General features: G+C 49.3%; 1 protein-coding gene across 1 annotated transcript in view; it reads right to left on the bottom strand.

The window, feature by feature from the left end:
* NFASC (neurofascin) overlaps positions 1 to 22,273 on the bottom strand; it is a 193,115-nt gene that overhangs the window by 61,569 nt on the left and 109,273 nt on the right. Inside the window, exons 3-8 of the mRNA XM_019649618.1 lie at positions 14,929 to 15,109; positions 6,018 to 6,035; positions 5,155 to 5,260; positions 3,384 to 3,580; positions 2,814 to 2,936; positions 155 to 325 (exon numbers count right to left, since the gene is read on the bottom strand). Coding sequence (XP_019505163.1) covers positions 155 to 325; positions 2,814 to 2,936; positions 3,384 to 3,580; positions 5,155 to 5,260; positions 6,018 to 6,035; positions 14,929 to 15,109 — 796 coding nt within the window. The remainder of the gene's footprint in view (positions 1 to 154; positions 326 to 2,813; positions 2,937 to 3,383; positions 3,581 to 5,154; positions 5,261 to 6,017; positions 6,036 to 14,928; positions 15,110 to 22,273) is intronic.

The raw sequence follows: 22,273 nt of genomic DNA, 5'->3' as shown, positions 1-22,273 counted from the left end.
AGGAAGTTAAAGTAGCTCAGGCACCATGAGCTGGAAAGATTTCTAGGTCAGCCTTGGAGACAAGGCTCTCCCCAGACCCAGTGCCAGGGGCTGCTTGGGCTACGTGGGCTGCCGCCCCCGGCCCCCACGGCCCCGGGCAGGGGCCTGCACTTACTGGTGAGGACCTTGAGGGTGAATGGGTTCTTCTGCTGGATGGTGTGGGTAAAGTGGAAGCGGGCATTGCAGCTGTAGTCGGTCTGCATGTCCTGCACCATCACATTAGAGAAGTACAGGTCTCCATTGTGGCCCTGGGAGACCCGCTTGTCCTGGGTGATGGGTTCCATGGCTATAAGGAAGCAGAGGTACAGTGGGAGGTTAGCAGTCATGATCAGAGTAATAATCACCATGAAGTTTCCGGCGAGTGAGCACCTACAGAGGGCCAGGAGCTCCACATTATTTGGTCTATCTCACTCGCAAGTCTGAAGTGGGCTTATTCTCATTTTACAGATAAGAAAGCAGAGGACATAACTCTTCCGGCTGCAAAAGCAGCGAGGGAAGAGTAGGATTTAGATTCAGACCTGCCTGCTCATCACATCCATGCTCTATGACCCTATTTTTCTATCTCCCGATCATGTCACAGAAGATCTGACTGGCTCCGAGGCCAGATGGGACGGGGCATGATCCTTCAGAATCTCCCAAATCAAGTCAAATTCACCTGTTTTCTTTTCTAACCCCTCCCCCCCAGAAAGAAAAAAACATTACCAGTTATAATTGTAAGATGCATACCATCAATTTTAGGATGCCTTCCCATTTTAGATATGCGAAAAATCAAAATGTGTACTTTTTAGAATTAATGAGATCATAGGAGTGGCTGAGAATGCTGAATGCATTATCTATAGTTTTTCAAGCACTGTACTTCATGTAAACTCAAATGGCCAGGTTTCCAGGCTATTTGCTTTGTAAAAGTATACTTCTAAGGCTGACTACTCATAGCAAACTCCTTCCTATCCGCACGTGTTCTCTAAGTCAACATTTCTTAAAGCACAAGGTTAATGACGCCAACTTTCCAATGATGGGCTGGTCAGTTGTTCAAATCATTTATCCAAGGTTTCCTGTAGGCCTGCTATGTGCAGGTACTGTGTTAGGTACTAGTGGAAGAGAGATGAATAAGACAGTCCCTGCCCTCAAAGAGTCTGCAGTCTAGTAGAAGAAACAGTGGCTAAATCAATAATTGCGGTGCAGTGTGGTGAGTGGAAGCCCAGATAAGAGGATGAACTGAGACGAGCAGCCAGTCCATTCTAGAGGCCTTGAGCTGCAGCTTGAAGGCTGCATGACACTTAACAGGCAGAAGAGAAAGGAGCTAAGAGGGTTCTAAGCAGCAGGAACAGTGTGCTAAAGGTGACAGTGCCTGGGTAGGGGGTTGGGGGCGGGGACGGGGGAAGGACTGGAGAGGCAGGGGGGACCAGATCAGGAAGGAAACTGTGTGCCGAGGAAAGGAGTTCAGGCTTTGTCTGAGATGATGAAGGAGTCAGTGAAGGGCTTTGAGCATATAAGTGAAACTGTCACATTATGTTTTTAGAAAGACCAGGGAGGCCAGTTATGGATAATTATTGCAATCCAGGGAAATGCTGACGGTGGCCTGTGCTAGGGAGATGTCAGTGAGGATGGAAAGAGAAGGAGGGTCACGAGATCTGCTCAGGAGGTAGCACGGACACACCTTGGTGACGAGTATGATGCAGGGGATGAGACAGGAGAGTCTGAACTGTTAGCTAAAAACCAACACCCCAGCCTGTGGACAGGCGACCTTCCCCACTGATGTGCAATGTCATGAGGGAAGAGAGGGACAATGACTGGGCACGAAGCCACCCTCACTCTGCAAAACACCGCACACGCTGCCTCAGTTACAAGGCAGCCTCTTTCGGAAGTAGGCTGGTAAGAATTTAGGAATGGCTAGAGTGATGGATGGCAGGCAGGCAGGCAGGAGGTCTACAGATTGACAGATGGATGCGTCTATAGGGAAGGAGGGATGGAAGGAGGGGTGAGGGAAGGCAGAAGTGGACGGAGGAAGGGAAGCCAGGAAGATACACAGATAGATGGCAGTCCTCTATTCACCCTCGTAATGCTCCCCACAGCCTTGACACCTTCAGTTGGATTGAAAACACCGAAAGACACTGAGGAAAACTGAGGTCCAGAGTGGATAAATGAGCCTCATTCCAAAACTGAGCCAGGACAAGCTCTGGATGATGACACTCTATCCCCTGCTCCAAACACCCTACCTCCCCATCAATCATTTATTTATCAAAGGTTTCATTCCCGCCTCCCACCCATACTGTCCTACAAGAAGAGTGAATCCAGGCCAACCAAAGATTGAAAGAGGAAACTTGGTGTCAGTCCACCTTCAATTGGTCTATTGAAAAAAAAATAGTTTCTCCTCTTCTTCCTTCTTCCTTTTTCTCTTGCTCTTCGTCATCACAAATATTACTGAGCACTTACTGTGTGTCTGGCCCTGTTACAAGCACGTTAGATGTATTGACTTATTTATCCTTACCATAAATCTATTAGATAAGGACAATTATCAGCCCTCCTTTTCCAGAAGAGGAAGCAGGCCCAGAGATGTTAAGCGACTTGCTCAAGATCACCCAGCTAATAGCAGGTGGTTTTAGGAAGGGCTCAAGCAGAGCCTCTCTACAGAGCCTGTGTTCTCAGCCATGTGGCCACACCTGCTTCCCACAAGTCAAGGTCTGCTCGCCTTGGGCAAGCACCGCCCCATTAACACACCCACCCCACTCCCTAAGATGAAAACAGGCACAGAACACCAGGCCCCTAAGACTTACAGCTGCTCATCCAGAAGATGACCGGGGACGGAAGTCCGGGTGGGGGGTTGCACTGGAGTGTCAAGGGAGCGCCTTCTTGAACCACCACGGGGTCTAGACTTTCCTTCGGCCACAGGGGAGATTCTGGGGGGAAACACAGAGGAGGATGAAATGAGGGTGATGGCTGGGGCCAGGGCAAGGTGCGGGGTTAGAGGGGGGCATGTGAGGAGGGAAAGAGCAGACAGGAGAATGAGGGAGGCCGGAGAGAGGGACAGGGCCCATGCGTCTGAGTGGGGTGAGAGAGGCCCTTTGCGCGGATGCGCCTCTTCCAAGGCTCCTCTCTTCCCTCCCTCCTGTACCCAGACTGGCCAAGGAAGCTGGTCAAGGCTCTGGTTTGGAACCTTCCTTTCCAAGGAATCTTTGTGAGCTGGGGAGGTGCGTCCCAGCTCAGCGGCAGCAAAGCAGGCAGGACATGGAGGGCTCCAGTGCACCAACAGGCCAAAGGCAGGGGCGGCCCTTCCGCAACCACCATCCATGCCTTCCCCTCCACGTACAGAGGAATGGACCTCAGCCCCGCCCCACGCTACTCACTGGACACCTGCAGGCGGATCCTGTTGGACAGGGCCGTGCCAAACTTGTTACGCGCGAAGCACTGGTATTCCCCCTCATACTCCTCTGGCCGCCCGCCACTGCGGAAGTCAATCACCAGCGTCCCAGACCTCCTCCTCATTGACACCCGGGGGTCCTTGGCGACATTGAAGAACCTGCTGTTGCGAGTCCAGTGGAAGCTGTGGACAATTGGGGGCGGGCAGGAGCAACAAAGAGTAACAGGTTCCGGGTTCCACTTGAGACTCTTAAGTGTCCTCGTCCTGGACTCAGTCCCCAAACCACATCTCCGTGCCAGTGGGCCCCAGCCCTCGCTGAGAGGCAGAACCACCTGGGACGCCTGATAAAATGCAGCGTCCCCAGTTCCACCCAGGGGAATCTCCGGGGGGCAGGTCCCTGACGGTACCTTTACCTAGCTAAGGCTGGCAGTCATGGCTCTAAGTGGTAGATACCCACGTAGTCCCTGGGGATTATGCTCTTTGGAGGAGTAGGCAGTGATTTTGATTGTCTTAAATCCCGAGTTAGATGCTGCTTCCATTCCCAACCTCCAACTCGGAATGCAAACCCAAGTTCACATTTCACCGGACCCCCATGCATCAGGGAGCCGGCTCTGTTCCTCGTGCCTCCTTATTTGATAATCGACTCTAAAGCCAACGTGAAACGGTTCCGGTGATCTGTGCCCCTCCTCAGTGGGTGGAGGCTGAAAGGCAGTGGCCACACATTACAGCCCAGGAGGGGCAGCTTTGAAAGAAAAAGCGGCCTTCATAAAACCGAGCCCTCAGAAGCAAGGTCACCCGTGTCCTGCCTGACCCTTCAGGGCGCTTCCTGCTTCTCCCACCATGGCTGGGGGACGCTTTGCTTGTTCCAGGCTCATAGCTCTGAGTCATACCAGCTCATGCAAACCCAGGGACCAGGGACAGAAGAAGGCCGCCACACACCCGAGGCTCTGCCTTGCCTCATTTCTCCTGCTGAAACCCCCCCCCCCCACGTGAGGGCCCTGGCACGTCTGGGTCTGAATCTGGCATGAGGCTCCTGAAAGCTCCAGCCTGGAAGGTGCTTTAAAGATGAGGGTTGCCTAGCGAACCATCTGCATATCGCCAATGCCTACGAGTCGGTATAAACAAACCTGGCCTGGGGCATCAGAGGCCTGGGTTTAGATCTAGGCTTTGCCACTCTCAAGCTGAGGGACCTTGGAAAAGGTACTTAATATCTCTGGGCTTCCGTTTCACTTTCACTTCACAAGGACATAGGTCCTTTCCCAAAGGACAGTGAGGTGGTTGAACAAGACAGTGTGAGGAACAGTTCTAACAGAGCCTGGCACACAGCAGGCTTTCACCTCATGTGGACTCACATCCCATGAGTGCTCAGAAACAAGCAGAGACGAGCTCAGAATGAAAGACTCGAGTTAGCCATAGAGAGGGACTTCCTATAAACTAAGCATGTAGGGGATGACGAGAACATAAGGCAGTGGAAAGAATGTTATACTGAAAGTCAGAAAACTTCATATCTAGTCCTGGCTTTTCGGTGTGACCTTAAGCTACTTAAGTTTTTTGGCCCCCAGTTTCCTCATGAGCTTAATGTCCTAGTTATCCAAGTTGTACTTTCTGCCTAGTGGGGGCTTAATGGAGATGGTTGGAATGCATAAATTTAATTTCTCAGCCGCTGCAACCCTCATCAGGGAGTGGTTTAAATGCCCTCTTTGCAGGCCCCTTTCCGTCCGTCCACCCAGCTTGGATTTCCCTGCCAGTGCACTCACCTGGGGGCAGGGTTCCCCTTTGCTTCACACTCAATCAAGATGTTATCTCGGGGATCCACGATATGGTCCTTCACTGACTGCTTGGTGATGGTCGGGGGCTGGGACACTGCAACAGGGCAGACAGTAGGTGGTCAGGGCTGCAGGGACCTGCCCGGGTCCCTGGCTTGGGGGACGGCTGAAATTAAGAGCTTTGGGAGCCACACAATCAGGCAAGCAGGTGGTGGATAGTGCCCCATTCTAGAGACTGCAGGAAAGGGGGTGCATGTCACTGACTAAGCACGTGAAGAAGCCCTTTAAGATCTCATAGTATCCCCAGGAGAAATTGAAGGCCAGGCTTTTGTTTGACCTCTTCTATGTCCAATGTTTAGTATAATGCCTAAGGCACAATCATTCTTGATAAATGTTTGCTGAATGAATAAAGGAAAAAAAGCAGCTAGATTATTAGAACTTAAGGGCTGTGATGGTTCTGAGCCCTGGAGGGTCAACAGATGGACACACTGGTGAGGATGGAGCTGAAAGAGGCTTTAGTCCCCAGAGAACTTCCCAGGGGCTCGTCTGCAGGCTAAAGAGTAGCTATTTCCTCTTGGTCCTGAGCTCCAGTCCTCCCCAGGGCTCCCATGCCAGCCACCTGAATGGTCCTTCTTACCCACCTGCTCCTCTGCCTACATAGCCATAGGATGAACCTCTTTCCTTCCTGTGAGGTAAGGGACCTCACTGCAGGGCTTCAGTGTCAAGAAACCCCAGCAGGCAGGGTGGAAAGGCCAAGAATCCTCTCGCGTGTCCTCCCCTGGCCCCCTCTCACCCCTCCTTCCTGCCCTCCTACCTCCCAGGGGCACAAGCGCAGAGAGGCGCCCAGGACTTACGCTCATTCTGAATGTTTGCTGTTAGTTCCCATGGGTTAGCATTGTGAGAGGAGAAAAGAAGACATGAGTTATCACGCATGACTGATCGCCCAGGTGTCCTCACACCGCAGCATGCAGAGAGGGGTGAGGCGGGCTAGGGGAGGGTGCTGTGCAGGGGCTCTCTCCTCCTCCCAGCTGCAGGAGTTGATGGAAGACCCAAGCTGGAGTGCAGACGGACCCAGCGAGTGCTTCGCGGAGCAGGCACCGTCTCTCCCAGGAGACCAAACCACGGAGTGGAGCAGAAAGATCGGCTTGTGACCAAATGAAGATGTTACCAGGTTAAGTCCAAACGAAGTGGCAATGCTGCTCAAAAGAGGCTGGGCGCTGAGGATGCCACGTGTCACTTCTAGATGCTCCTTGGCCAAGGGTATACCAGGGTGAGGCTGGAAAGGGGTGGATCTGAACCATTGCTACAGAACAAAGCCCCAAGGTCCCAGCAAGGTCCACAGGCCTCACTCCTCCCACTGCTCCTTCTCTCTCACACATGAAAGAGAAAGCCTTCGCTTCTGTAAAACTCTAGGGACAGATGAATTTTCATAGTCCCGCTCATGGCAGAAGTACACTGCCCTACAGAAATCCCACTGCGCAACTGCAGGATGAATGAAGCAGAGCCCACGGCTCCCTTCCGTGCTTTTCACAAAGCAGGTAACAGGGCAGATGGCACACACCTTCCCAGCCTGCATCTGAGATGTGCACGTGCCCATGTACAGGAGAGTGTATTTCTCAAACTTTGACAAGCATATGAATCGCCTGGAGGGTCTGGTTAAAATGCAGGTTGTGATTCAGTATATACAGCATTTCTGACAAGCAGCCGGGTGATGGGGATGTTGGTGGTCTGTGGACCATGCTTTGAATACAAGGTTTTAGATGGTATGTCCTTTGTGGGAAGAAGGTATTGGTTGAAATTTGTCTGCAGAAAAGAGAACATGTGTTGCTGTAACTTTTTTTTTTTTTTTTAGCTGAGCCATCCTGCCACCTGTTGGCAGCTCAACGGCAGCTCAGCTCAGGCCAGGAATCGAACTGCTGTTGCTCAGAGCTCACACTCTTGAGCGAGCTCTTAGCTGTAACTTTTAAAGATGTCTTTTCCTTATGATCATATCAGGAAATAATATGTCACCCTTATTTTATGCGGATGCAGACATCAGATACTGTGCTGGTGTTGAGGGCTAACTTTTCCAGAGTGAGTGCTGCCTAGGGGAAGAGGCTGGTGAGCCACGGTGACCTGGAAGCTTTCTGACTTGACCATCGTGAGATGTGGGAGAGGAGTTTAGGGGATGAGAGGGGGGCAGTCCGGAGAAGGCAGAGTTAAGACAGGACCAAATGATGTGGGAGGAATCACAGAAGAGAGGACAGAGAGGGGAGGTGGAGGGCGGCAGGAATGCGTGTCCTACTGTACACAGTCAGTAACTGAGAAAGTCTTGAGAGTAAGACCCACGAAAAGGTTCAAAATAATTCTTTCTATAAAGCCTGCTGGGCCACAGAAGAGAAATATTGTCTGTTTTACCACTTGCCTGGTGCCCTTGGCAGGAAACAAAAAGGAATGAAAGCAGAAATCTATGGTTTCTGAACACATGCTCTGTGGAGCTCCCCATCACAGCACCTTCAGCCATATATGACTTTCTGGACAGACTAAAAGCAGTGGGGTCGGTTTTAGATGGTATATTCTGCCACAAGGGAGTGGGGGAGGTGGGGAGAAGGGGCCACTTTCAGAAGCAGGGCCGACACTTGACCCACTGCTTTTGGCTACAGCCTACGTCCCTGGTTTTTCATCTCAAGAGACCTTTGGCGTCTCCTGGGTGCTCACATACAGCTGAGGTCTCTGGCCTTGCCCTGGATGGGAAGCCTGACAAAGGCTCTCCTGTGCCCACATAGGCTTCAAGCCTCTTTTATAGAATCGAAGCCCGGTTCAGTGGAAAGAGCCCTAGACATTGTCCAGGGCATCTGAAATCCAGAGAAGGGAAGTCACTTGGTCAAGGTCGCATAGGAAGTCTGTGGCAGAACTGGAATGAGAACCAGCTCTTCCGCTGCCTGGTCCAGAGATGATTTTACATGTCTGTCCTTGGCCAGAGAGGTAAATTAGTCAAGTAGGGCCTCAGCACTGTTTTCCTTGACATTTTGGGCCAAAGTGAGTTAAGAGGGGAGACCTTGGGGGAATGGAGACTCTCAGGGCAGCTACAGCTGGCCGGATACTGTCCCTACCCTGACACTGAAATCAGGCCAGAGGCCTACTGAGAATCTACTTGCCTAAAGAGGTAATGACATCTGCAGCCACCATTATGCTACCAAGGAATTTATTACAGGGACACAATCAACCCAGAAGACAAGCTGACACAGGGAAAAACAGTGGGGGTTTCCTGCCGAGAGACAGGGTGACCTTTCTAGTCCTCTGACCCCCAACTCCCCACCTCGTGCCACACCACCTGCCCTTCTCTCCTATGGAACTTGCTGGATGACAAGGTGGAGTGGAGAATATATTTGCTCCTTTGACTTCCAAGGAGAAGGAAACTCTTCTAACAGGCTCTGCAAGCACCTCTTTTCTCTCCCTGGCTCTGATATCTGTGCCCTCTGGTGCCTATCCCTTGGAGATGGAGGGAGAGAGAGAGAGAGAGAGAGAGAGAGAGAGAGAGAGAGAGAGTTGATGCAGTCATCCTGCAGCACTGTTTGGGATGATGGTGAGGAGGAAGTGTTTTCTCCCACACCACTGTCCAGCTCCGTGAGTTCCTAGGAGAAAAATGCTGGGTCTCTTGATGTGGGGAAGGGGACAGAGGGACCAGCTGTCAGCAGACTCACTTTTTGGCCAACCTCTCTGGTTGATGAGGTGACCCTTTGCTTTCTTAAAAGGTCACGCTGTTCTCCTTGGGGCTGGTGAGGGGGAGGTGGGTGCATGTGACTCAGCTGGCAGGGTGGTGGGGGCTAGAGGCCGGGCGCTTCAATGAGGGATTGTGTAGCAGCCCGGGGCTCTGTTCCAGGAAGGCTGCTGCACTCAAGCTCCCCAGAGCAGAAGCAATGGCCCATCCTCACGGCATAGATAACGCCCCCTGAGGGGGCAAGTGAACGGGAGGGCACTCTGGCAGGGCAGCCTCCCCCGCCCCCTTTTCCCCAGCCAACACACAGGGAAAGTTAAGAGTGCCTGATCTTAGCTTGTTCCCATGTCTTGGCTATTGTGAGTTAATGTGGCAACGAACATGGGGGTACAGATATCTCTCCTGCCTTTTGCAACAACATGAATGGACCTTGAGGGCATTACGCTAAGTGAAATAAATCAGACAGAGAAAGACAAACACTGAATGATCTCACTTATAGTAGAATCTAAAAAAGTCAAACTCAAAGAAAGAGAGTAGAATGGTGGTCGCCAGGGACTAGGGGTTGGGAAATGTTGCTCAGAAGGTACACATTTCCAGCTATAAGATGGGTAAGTTCTGGGGATCTAATTTACAGCATGGCAGCTATAATTAACAGGAAGGCGTACTGCAGAGATATTGCAGGTTTGGGTCCAGACCACTACTATAAAGACAATACTGTAATAAAGCGAGTAATCTTTTTGCTGGTGGAGGGTCTTGCCTCGATGTTGATGGCTGCTGAATGATCAGGGTGGTGGTTGCTGAAGGCTGGGTGGCTGTGGCAATTTCTCAAAATAAAACATAAATGAACTTCAGCCACATCAACTGACTCTTCCTTTCAACAATGATTTCTCTGTAGCATGTGATAGTGTTTGATAGAACTTGATCCACAGAACTTTTTCAAACATTGGAGTCAGTCCTCTCAAATCCTGCCACTGCTTTAACAACGAAGTTCATGTAATATTCTAAATCAGTTGTTGTCATTTCAACAATCTTCATAGCATCTTCACCAGGAATAGATTCCATATCAAGAAACCACTTCCTGTGCTCACCCATAAGAGGCAACTCCTCATCCATTAAAATTTTATCATAAGAGTACTGAAATTCAGTCACATCTTCAGGCTTCACTTATAATTCTAGTTCTCTTGCTATTTCCACCACATCTGCAGTTACTTCCTCCACTGAAGTCTTGAACCCCTTAAAGTTGTCCATGAGGGTTGGAATCGACTTCTTCCAAACTCCTATTAATGTTAACATTCTGACCTCTTCCCATGAATCACAAATGTTCTTAATGGCATCTAGAATGGTGAATCCTTTTCAGGAGGTTTTCAATTTACTTCGACCAGATCCATCAAAGGAATCACTATCTATGGCAGCTATCACCTTATAAAATCTATTTCTTAAATAATAAGACTTGAAAGCTGAAATTACTCCTTGGTCCATAGGCTGCAGAATGGATGTTGTGTTAGCAGGCATGAAAACAACACTAATTTTGTTGTACATCTCCATCAGAGTTCTTGGATGACCCAGGTGCATTGTCACTGACCAGTAATATTTTGAAGGAATCTTTTTTTTGAGCAGTAGGTCTCAACAGTGGTCTTAAAATATTCAGTAAACCATGTTATAAACAGATGTGTTGTCATCCAAGCTTTGTTATTCCATTTATAGAGCACAGGCAGAGTAAACTGAGCTTAATTTTTAAGGGCCGTATTATTTTCAGAATGGTAAATGAACATTGGCTTCAACTTATAGTCACCAACTGCATTAGCCCCTAATAAGAGAGTCAGCCTGTCCTTTAAAGCTTTGAAGCCAGGCATTGACTTCTCTTTAGCTATAAAGTCCTAGATGGCATCTTCTTCCAATATAAGGCTGTTTCATCTACATTGAAAATCTGTTGTTTAGTGCAGCCACCTTCTTGAATTATCTTAGCTGGATCTTGTGGATAACTTGCTGCAGTTTCTACATCAGTGTTTGCTGCTTTATCTTGCACTTTTATGTTATGGAGATGGCTTCTTTCCTTAAACCTCATGAACCAACTTCTGCTGGCTTCTAACTTTTCTTTCACAGCTTCCTCATCTCTCTCAGCCTTCGCAGAATTGAAGAGAGTTAGGGCCTGGCTCCAGATTAGGCTTTGGCTTAAGGGAATGCTGTGGCTGGTTTGATCTTCTATCCAGACCATTAAAACTTTCTTCATGGGCCAGCCGAGTGGCTCAGTTGGTTAAGAGCGCGAGCTCTGAGCAACAGGGTTGCCGGTTCGATTCCCACATGGGCCAGTGAGCTGTGCCTAAGCTGAGCTGCCGCTGCTAACAGGTGGCAGGGTGGCTCAGCTGGTGCGAACACGTGCTCCTAAGAACAAGGTTGCCAATTCGACTCCCACATGGGATGGTGGGCTATGCCTACCCGCAACTAAGATTGAACATGGCACCTTGAGCTGAGCGGCCGCGAGCTACCGACGGGTAGCTGGATGGCGACTGGACTTGGAGCTGAACTAGCTGTACCCTCCACAACTAAGACTGAAGGACAACAACTTGGCTGTTCCCCTTCCCCAATTCCCTAATAAAATCTAAAAACCTAAAACAAAACTTTCTTCGTATGGGCAATGAGGCTGTTTCGCTTTCTTATCATTCGTGTGATCACTGGAGTAGCACTTTTAATTTCCTTCAAGAACTTTTCCTTTGCATTCACAACTTGGCTAACTGTTTGGCACAAGAGGCCTAGCTTTCAGCCTATCTTGGCTTTCAATGTGCTTTCCTTGCTAAGCTTAATAATTTCTAGCTTTTGATTTAAAGTGAGAGACTTGCAACTCTTCCTTTCATTTGGACACCTAGGGGCCACGTATAGTTATTAATTGGCCTAATTTCACTATTGTTGTGTCTCAGGAAATAGAGAGACCCCGAGGAGAGGGAGAGAGATGAGGAACGGCCGGACAGTGGAGCACACACATTTATCGATTAAGTTTGCCGTGTTACATGGGCGTGTTTTGTGACAATCCCAAAACAATTACAATAGTAACATCAAAGATCACTGATCACAGATCACCATAACAAAAATAATAATAATAATGAAAAAGTTTGAAATATTGTGAAAATTACCAAAATGTGACAACAGAGACATGAAGTGAGCAAATCCTGTTAGAAAAACGGTACTGATAGACTTGCTCAAGGCAGGGTTGCCACAAACCTTCAATTTGTAAAAAACATAGTATCTGCAAAGTGTCATAAAGTGAAGTACAATAAAAGGAGATACACCTGTACTATAACAACTATACTTGAAAGCTGTTAAGAGAGTAGACCTTACAAGTTATCACAAAAAGAGATAATTATGTGAGGGGACGGATGTGTTAACTAACCCTATTGTAGTAATCATTTCATAGTACATCAGTGTAGCAAATCATCAAGTTGTACATCTTAAACTTACATATGTTATACATCAGTAATATCTCAACAAAGCTTGGGGAAAAAGGGATGCCTGGTCTTTCCCCAGCCCTTCCACTGGGTCTCAGCCCAGGGTGAGAAGGAAGATGGGCTCAGATAATCTGCTGGGCCCAGCGGGAAAGAGAAGCCAGGCTGTAGAGGACCTCGTCCCAGGACAACTGAGCCCTTTCTGGAGAGCTTGCCTTTCTCTTGTCTTGAGTTAAACTTTCGTAGGCTCATTCTGGAGACGCAGCCATGCCCACTGTGCCTGAAGCAACCAGCGAGGGGCAGGGGCAGCCTGAGTTTCCTGTTCTAACACACCCTGGGGCACTGGTGTCTCAGAAAGACTCATCTCCTCATTCAGGGAGGTGATGTGGTCACACGCTGGCCCTGCCACAGGTGAGCTGGAGAAATGACTTTATTTGTCTGCACCGCAGTTTCCAACCTGTCAGCTAAGGACAATATCTACTTTGTGGATTAGCTGTGAGAATCACAGGAAACGATGCCTGTAAAGCGTCTCTGCCAGGCACACGCAGCTGCTACTCCAGGGAGTTCTAAGAACTAAAGAAGCAGGTGTACCAGAGGTCTCCATGGGCATGTCAAGCGCCAGACTGGGGATCATCAAGAGACCTAGGTTCTTCTAGCAACTCCATCACCCATTTGCTGTGTGACCGTGACCAAGCAAGGGCCTGAGTTTCCATGGACACAACAGCACAGGAAGGGTGGCTCCTCCGGGCCCTCCTCACGTGGGGAGATGGTGGTGGGGAGGTCAGGGCGCTTGAAGCTCTGAGCTCCACGGCTGGTGCTTTGGAGAGACTGACTGCTCAGTCACCTGCCTGCGGCTGTGGTACAGCTTTAAAATCCATATTCCTAGCAGAGATGTCAAAGCCATCTATTTATAGGTTCACCTTGCAGGAACTCCTCACCCACTAGCCTCCGGGATCAAAGTGGCAGGTGCGTGAGTGAGGAGAAGCGGCAGAAGAGAAATGAGCCGTCACCACTTCCTGGATAACCCAATTTCCTCTGCACCTCCCTCCTCTCCAGGGAGAGGGAGGGCCTTATCAGGTTCCTTATTAGATTATCTGCCTGGGACTGTTAATGAGAAATTCTCCTTGAGCCAGCCGTGCAGATGGTCTCCATGGAATAGTTCCGTTTACAACACCCGTCTCCACTCCCTGAGTGTATGTGCATGTGTGTGCACGTGCATGCCACACGCGTGCGCACGTGCGCATACACACACACACTCACACATGGGGCTACTGGGAAGGCGGCAGAGGCCTTGCTCATCTTGCCTTGGTTCTACCCTATAGTTTCTCTTGGCCTTCTCTCATCCAGAAGTGCCCACTCCTCTGGGGCAGCTATTATTGGTGATGCGGGGTGGGAGGGGGCAGAGACACCTGCAACTCTTCTCCAAGCTCTGCTAACTCCAGGCCCCAGGGTCTGGCTTTGGAAAGCTCAGTGGGGACTGCTTGGAGGCTGTATCACTCTCCTCCCCTTCCCTAGACATCTGTCACCTGGAGAGGGCCCAAGTCAACATTGGCATCATGTGGGTCCCATCTATTCCTGAAATGAGGAAACGGGACAGAGGTGGTGTGCCCCCATCTTAGCACTGGGGTGTAAGACGTCCTGATAGAAGTGTCAGAATTAGGGCGAAGGTGATGCACATCTAGATGCAGAGCCAAGAGGCGTGGCTGCCAGTCAATGGACCATTATGAATGTGACCACAGACATGGCTGGGGGAGACACGCTGTTAGACCAGCATTTCAAGCCCCTTACTTTCTGATTCTGATGGCCAAATAATGCCCCTACCATGGAAAACAGAATGAGATGGATTTTGCTTTTCAACTTTACCATGGGAGAGTTGAAAACAGCAGGAATCAGTGCCTGGCTCTCCCATGGTGGCATTATAATGGGGCCCTATTTTAATGTCTCACGAAGCTGCAGTCTTTTGCAAAATAATCCCCTTCCCAACCCTCCCCAGGCCATCTGTCCTCCTTATCAGTCCAGCCAAGAGAGCCTGAAGAGTCCAGCTCAGGTATTAGAAAGGCAAATAACTGTCCACTCACTTGGTCACTGGAAACTCCTTTTTATTTTTCCTTCTTCTCTTTTGATTTTTTTAAATGTTTTTTTTATTGGGGAACAGTGTGTTTCTCCAGGACGCATCAGCTCCAAGTTGAGTAGTTGTTTCAAGCTAGTTGTGGAGGGCGCAGCTCAGCGGCCCATGTGGGGATCGAACCAGCAATCTTGGTGTTGTAAGCACTGCGCTCTAACCAACTGAGCTAACCAGCCGCCCCTGGAAACTCCATTTTGATGGCCAAGTCAGACCACAGAGGACACTCAGACTTCCAAACTCTGCCACCTCTGGTCCTGCCTCAGCAGGCTCCCAGGCAGCCTGAGTATCACTCAGCCACAGCCCTGAGAAACAGCGTTGCAGACTCACAATCCCACATTCCCAAACAGGAGCCTGCTTGCTGCCATGCTTTGGGAAACCCAGCTCTGCACCTAGAACCTACTGTTTCCCCTCCCCCAACCTTCTTCGAAAGCTGGTCTGAACTCTCCCCTGCGCGCCAGCTCTTCTGCCCCAAATCAGGAGAATAAAAGAGGACTGAGTAAACTCACGATCCATAGGAATCTGGATGGCCCCGCCAAGGCCAAGGAAGCAGAGGAGGAGGCCTGCTTGGACCCAGGGTGGTGGCTGCAGCCTGGCCATCCTCAGCACTGGGCCCCGCTCCCCGCTCCCTGGCCAGCGGGGTCTTGCTGCCTCCAGCCGCTCTAACTCGGCCTCCCGGACAGAGCTCAGCTGTGGAAAGAAATACAACAAGTGAGTTATTCTTGAACTCATGGCTTGTTCCAGCAATCTTACAGGGCCAAAAGGACGCAGTGGTCACAGACGGATGTTCTAAAACAGGGCTTCTTAACCTTGCACTACTGACATCCAGCAACCATCAATTCTTAGTGTGGGAAACAGTCGTGGGTATTTTAGGATGCAAAGCAGCATCCCTGGCCTCTATCCACTAGATGCCAGCAGAGCCCACTTCTGCCCCCGATCAAAACTGTCTCTAGATGTTGCCAGCTGTTTCCTGGAGGACAAAACCACCCCCAGTTGAGAACCAGTGTTCTAGAAGGAAGGGCAACTCTACGAAGAACAGTCATGAAAATAAACCCTGGTCCAGAGGCCCAGCACTTAGAAGAGGCCATGCACTGGGCCAGAAATAAACACACCGATCTCACAGCTTCTCTGAACCATATGTGCTGAGTGGGTCTGGGTTTGAGTGTGTTTGGGGTAGGAGCATAGAAACAAGATCACACTGATGTCCTCTGATCCAGGGAGAGGGGGACAGGGTGAAGGTGGCAGCACAGGGGATCAGGGGTTAGACAGGTGAAACTTCGCTGCCCAGAGGACTTGGTTTTTGTTTTTTTTTAAATGAATGATTTCTGCAGATATTTTGTGCAGTCCCTGTCTCTTTAGAGATAATGGCAGTGCTGAGACAATGGCCCAGAAGGGTATTCTAGTGGGTTGGTAGAATGAGCAACATTATGACAGCCCAATGTTTACATCCTCAGACACAAGAAATCATTCCAGGGCCTACGGGAGGAAGGGTTAAAAATGGAGGTCCAAGGAGCCTAAAATGGGTCCTTAAGAGACAAGCCCTTTTCCCCTCCTCCTGAGACAGAAGAACAAGAAAGGCCCACGGCTGACACTCAAAGAGCTTTAAGAAATATGGAGTCTTAAAAATTGGTCCAGTTTGCTGTTCCACCATGGGACCAAGTCCAAGAGGAATGCAGGAGGAGGGCCCCCCAGAATTCTTCCAGCTTTCTTGGACTGATAGCCACCTATCAAAATGGACACATTGTTCTCTTGTTCCTGTTTTACTTGGCAGCATCTTGAAGCCTGTTCTCAACTGTATACCCACCGTCTCCCACCTACACTGACTGAGGGTGGAGGGAGAAGAGCAGGGCTCCCGGGCTTCTCCTGGGAGACAAGGTCATGCCTCTGAAGACCCGGAGGAAGAGGTACCTCCCTGGTGCCAGGGTGTGGGCCAAGCTAAGGATTCTGACTCAGGCTGCAGCCGTTCCTTTCCTGGAAGCGGGGCCCAACACCAGTCCCCAGCCTCGGGTGTATTTCTGGACTCCATCCGCTTGCCTCCTTTCCCATTGCTTCCACCTTGGTTTTGGTCACCATCGTTTCACGCCAGTTACTGAATCAGCTTCCTAAGTGATCTCCCCACTTCTACTCTCGCCCCTCTGACTCATTCTCCACCCATAACCATAGTAGTTATTTCTAAAGTGCAAATATAAATACTATGCCACTCCCCCAGTCAAACCCGCTAGCTCATTACTGCCTGAAAGTTAAAGCCGAAGTCCTTGACACGGCTCGGAGGCCCTGCAAGACGCAGCCCTCTCTGCAATTTCATCTCTCATCACCCTCTCATCCCCTGTGTTCTGTGTTCAGCCCATACGGAGCTTCTACCAGATCTCTCTGTGCATCACGTTCTGTCGTGTTGACTTCTGCACAGATTAACATCTGTCTAGAACACTCTTTGAATCTGCCCTCTCATTAGGATTTTCCAAGTATGACTTACGTGGCCTTTGTCTGTGTTCCTGAACATCATCCCTATTATAGCACCGGTCACTTTGTATTAATTCCAAAAGCCACTCTATATCCCCTATAAAAACAGAGGCTCTACAAAGGGAGGTGCCCCCTCTTGGTTATTCCTAGATTCTAACATAGTGCCTAAAACATAGCAGGCACTCAAAAATATGTGAAGGGTGAATGAAAAATGAACAAATGAATGACTGACTTAGGAAATACACCACCTGGATCACATGTAATTTTTAAACCTCATGTTCCCCCAGAAAACCACCAGGTGGTACAGAAGAGCACATTATTTGGATCTGGGCAGCACATTGTGAAGGCTACCAACTGATGGAGGAAAAAAATCTCCCTTCCTACACAAGTACTGCACTTTGGCCAGGGTTCAGAAAGTAGAGAATCTCCCAAGGAGGGACCATCTCGCTAGAAGGTACCACAGGAGGTCTTTGGTGCTTCCTCTTAACGCTCTAAGATGGTCCTTACACTGTCTCAGAAAGTCTGCTGACTTCTATTATATATCACCAAAGACCAGACTCTGGCTACTCAGCTGAAACCTTAGTGCTGAGAGAACCAGCTCTCGGGGAAGGCTCAGCGTTCCTTCGGAAAAGACAGTGGGGATGGCTCCAATATTGGCTCCAGGTCTGCCATGTTTTGCTAAGGCGCTGCCCAGCCGTTGGAGTGATGGGAAAGAGAAGGATACCTTAATTCTGGGAATCTTGATGGAAAAAGGAAGCCAGAAGCTATTCATGAACTAGAAACACATTGGCGGGAGAAAAGCCCAATTATTTGGGGTGTTTTTAACTCACAACTTAAAAACGCAGTAGAAAAAGAACTAGAGATAATTACATTTAGCTGTTTGACAATTCTCTCTGGAACCCATTTTTTTCCCCCCTCAATAAAATCTTAAAAGAGGAAGAGAATGTAAGTATTATTTAGCTTTCTGCAATCCCCTTACTTTTCAGATGAGGAAACAAGAGCCTAGGAAAGGAAGTGATTTGCTCAAGGCCACAAGGCTGATTTGTGGAAAAGTTAGGAGAAGAACCCAGGTCTCCTGACTGCTAGCCCAGGGTTTTCCCATCCAATTTCCCTGCCTCTCAACATGCAGGAAAGTTCCAGAGTAAAGTTGCTATTTCAGGAAATGTATATTTTGGCAGTTCCTCAAAAGAAATTAAACATAGGAATTACCATAGGCCCCTGTATTTCTACTCCTAGGTATATGCCCCAAAGAATTAAAAACAGGTTCTCAAACAAGTACATGTACACACACGTTCATAGCAGCATCACTCACACTAGCCAAAAGGCGGAAACAGCCCAAATACCCATCAAGGAAAGAACGAGTCAACAAACGGCAGCACATATGTACCATGAAATATGACTCAGCCGCCGAAAAGAATGAAATGCTGATTGATACACGCTACGATGTGGACGAAACCCGAGAACATTAGGCTCATCAGAGAAGTCAGACACAAAATGGGAAGCATGATCCCATCTATATGAAATATCCAAAATAGGCAAATCCATAGAGACAGAACACAGACTGGTGGTTACCAGAGGCAGAGGGGAACGGGGAGCAGCTGCTTAACAGTACAAGGTTTCCTTTTGGGGTGATGCTAATGTTTGGAACTGGAGAGAGGTGATGGCTGCACACACACACTGTGAATATACTAAATGCCCCTGGACTGTTCACTTTAAAACGGTTCATTTTATGATATGTGAATTTTACCTCAATAACAGAAATATATAACATTGGTCTCTAAAATATGCTCATAAAGATAAAAGAGCAGAGGACGAGGCGGGTGGGTTATTCCACATGAGCATATCAGCACCCTCAGCTTCCCAAGCCAGGTCCACTCAGCCTGTCTCACCTATGGCTTGCAATCCTCCCGGTACATTCTGAGGAAATTTCCATCCCAGTCAAAGGAAGGGGAGAGTCAACAGCTGTCTGAGCATGGGGAGGGTCTAGTGCTATGCACAAAGAACCCAACGCCGAGTGAGGACCGTGATGCCCTGCCTGACGGCGTCCCCATATCACCAAGGCTTACAAGTCCCCCATCCTGATAACCTGGGAGAAAGGGATAAGGGCAGGGGGTTCTAACCTAGAGCAATTAAATTCACGCTTCCAGTCAAATCTCAGTGCTTGCACGCGTGTGCTGTATGGCCAGGCCACATAATAAACACCAGGTTCCTCTCCTGGCCCTTCCAATAACACAAGAGATTATCCCTAGGGGTAGACAAGTACACCATCCAGTGTGTGCGGGGGGGTTAGACCAAGTCCTTCAAGAGGAAGGCTATCTATCTGTGGAGCATCCTGAGGAAGAACAAGGAAAATCCCATATCCTGGGAGAGGGCGGATCAAAGCTGCAGAAGAGGGGGCCCTGAGGACTGTCTTGAATGCTGGAGGGGGGTGGGGAAGTTTTCTGTTTAGCTCAATGAGGGCAATCAGGGCAAAACTAGGATCAGATGGGTTGAATTTCCAGAGAGGCAGGAACTGGCCTGAGATTTAGGGAAGAATCACCTAATAAATACAGCCACCCTACAATGCCATTCATAACAACAAAACACGCCACCCACACACGCTACCGATATACTGTGTTTGAAGGGTCCTCTTATAACAAATCAAATAGGTAAGAGGTGGATTGTTAGGATATAAAATACACTAGAGGGGGACCTACTGCTGGGGGAGAGAGTGAGTAAAAAATAAATAAAGCCAAGAGAAATCTTGTGTGGATTGATGGTGTACTATGAACTGGGGAATATGATTAATTCAATTCTTATATATCTCAAGTCCCCTCCCCAACCTCTTGTGTGAAAAGAAAAGCGAGCGAGCGAGCGTGAGAGAGAGAGATTGGAGTCACGAACATGAAATGTTCTGCCATGTGAAGTAGTGGGCTTACTGTTTCATAAAGAATCCAAGTGACATTTGGTCAGGTGTGTTGCTGTTAAAGTGCCCACACAGGAAGGAAACTGGATGCTTATCAGAATCACCTGGGCACGATTTCTATACACAGATCCCTGGACCCTTAACCTTCTAAGGCAGGGACCAAATCAGGCCTGCAGATCAAAACTAATTTTGTTTTGAGTTTGAATGCCATACAGCCTCTGTTATCTTACACGGGGATGCTTCTTACACTTAGGCAACCTCCCTGAATGCAAGGCCTTGAAATGTGCAAGCCTTGTGGGAGATTTGAATGCAAAATGTCCAAGATTGAGCCCAGAAAAGCATATGTGAGTTGGGTGATGATCAACCACTGGTGCGGACGCCTTTAAGCTTGAGAGCTTGGCTGAGCAGCAAGATGGCGTGGGTTTGCATCCGCTCCCCACGTACGAGGTGAGGACCATGGGCAAGTATTGAACCTTTGGAGCTCTGTCTTTCTCACCTGAGCACTATGGATGATACAGCACCTACTGCACAGGACTGCTGTGATGGCTTAGTACACAGGTCCTACAGAAAGCACTTAGGGGCACAGAGTAAAAGGCTTAATAGATGCTAGCTGCTGCCACTGAGCGGGGCCTGAAGGAAGCGCTCTGGCTACCTCCCTGGCATTCATTACCAGTAACAGCAGCAAGTCGTAATAGAGATTATCCGTCCACAATCACAGCCTGTTTTTCCTTTTTTCTGGGTCCTGGTTTGCTTTCTTTCCCCAGACTGGGGGGCCCCTGGTGTTGATTCCACAAGCTGTCTTGGCAGACGGACGAGAGGCCCACGGCTCCGCAAGCTGCTGCCATTGGAAGCTCCCCACATTCCCACAGCCCCAATCTGAGCAGGCTGCTCTGGTGGTCACAACACATCTGAAGTGATAGGAAGGAAAGACTGGTGGTGCTGAGAGGGCTCCGCTGGCAGCTCTACGTCCCCTCACGCAGAACCCATCTTGGACTTTGGGGTGGCAGTCCGAGTGCCACTCATTCACTCAACAGACCTGGCAGCGGTCTAGAGAATACACATGGGGACAATAGGGGTTTCTCCACTGTCATGGAGCTCACGTGCCAGCGGGGGAAGATAGGAAATAAATGTTGAACAAAAAATCAGGCAGCAACAGGTGCAATGAAGAACACACGTTCTGCCTGCACCTGGGTGTTTACAGCAGCCTTATTCATAATTGCTGAAATATGGAAGCAAACAGGATGTCCTTTAGTAGGTGAACAGATAAACAAACTGCAGTACATCCAGACAGTGAAATATTATTCAGCACTAAAAAGAGTTACCAAGCCATGAAAAGACATGGAGGAACCTTAAATGCATATTACCAAGTGAAAGGAGGTGATCCCAAAAGGCTACATACTGTATGATTCTAGCTGTATGACAGTCTAGAAAAGGCAAAACTATGGTTGCCAGGGGTTGGGGAAGGGAGGAATAGGCAGAGCACAGAGATTTTTAGGGCAGTGAAACTCCTGTATGATACTATAATGATGGATATATGTCATTATATATTTGTCCAAACCCATGGAATATACAGCACCAAGAGTGAGATGAGCCCTAATGTAAACTATGGTCTCTGGGTGATAAGGCTGTGTCAGTGTAGGTTCATCAGCAGTAACCAATGTACCACTCGGGTGGGGCTATTGATAATGGCTGTGCACGTGTGGGGGCAGGAGGACATGGGAAATCTCAGTACCTCCCCTTCAATGTTGCTGTGAGTCTCAGAGGGCTCTAACAAATTAAATCTATTTTAAAAAATCACAACAGGGCGATTTGATAGAGGGAAGTGACTAGTCAAGGAGGGTCTCTGTGAGAAGGTGACACTGGACCAAGACCTAAGTGGCAGGAAGGAGCTAACCTTGTAAAGAGGGTCAGAAACACACGCCAGGCAGAGAAACGCCGGTACAGAGGCTGCATGGCAAAAAGCAGACCGGAACAAGTAAGGGTCTAACAGAAGCCAGTGTAGCTGGAGCTCCAAGGGCACGCAGTGAAGGAGGGAATGAGCCACGAGCAGAGGGAGGCAAGGGCGGACTCATGAAGGGCTTGGAGGGGCAAAGGAAGGAGTTCACATTATATGCTAAGTCGAGTTGTAAGCAGTGGAGGAACCTGATGAGGTGGGTTTGTAAAGAGCACTGACTGACTGATCCGTGGAGGGAGGGAGGGAGGGCGGTGGCCAACAGTGGAAGCAGGGAGGCCCTTTTCGGAGGCTCGGAGCCTCTTGGGTGAAGCCAGCCCCTTAGCTTCCAAATCCAGAAACCTCACCAGTTTTAGTGAAGTCACGCAATGCAGCAGCCTCAGGGCCTCCTTGGGGTTCCACCGAGTGTTCAGGGTGATGAGGATGGAGCTGCAAGACTTTTTAGGAAGTCTTTTAGTGCTGGGTTTTCACACTGGGTCCAGAGGAGCCTGGTAGCTTCTAGGAAGCACCCCAGGGGCCTTCTGCAAAGGCGGGGGTG

The sequence above is a fragment of the Hipposideros armiger genome, unplaced genomic scaffold, assembly GCF_001890085.2.
Source record: "Hipposideros armiger isolate ML-2016 unplaced genomic scaffold, ASM189008v1 scaffold_134, whole genome shotgun sequence".
Classification (NCBI taxonomy): domain Eukaryota; kingdom Metazoa; phylum Chordata; class Mammalia; order Chiroptera; family Hipposideridae; genus Hipposideros; species Hipposideros armiger.
The sequence above is the reverse complement of the archived record's forward strand: the minus strand, read 5'-3'. Positions and strand labels throughout refer to the sequence as shown.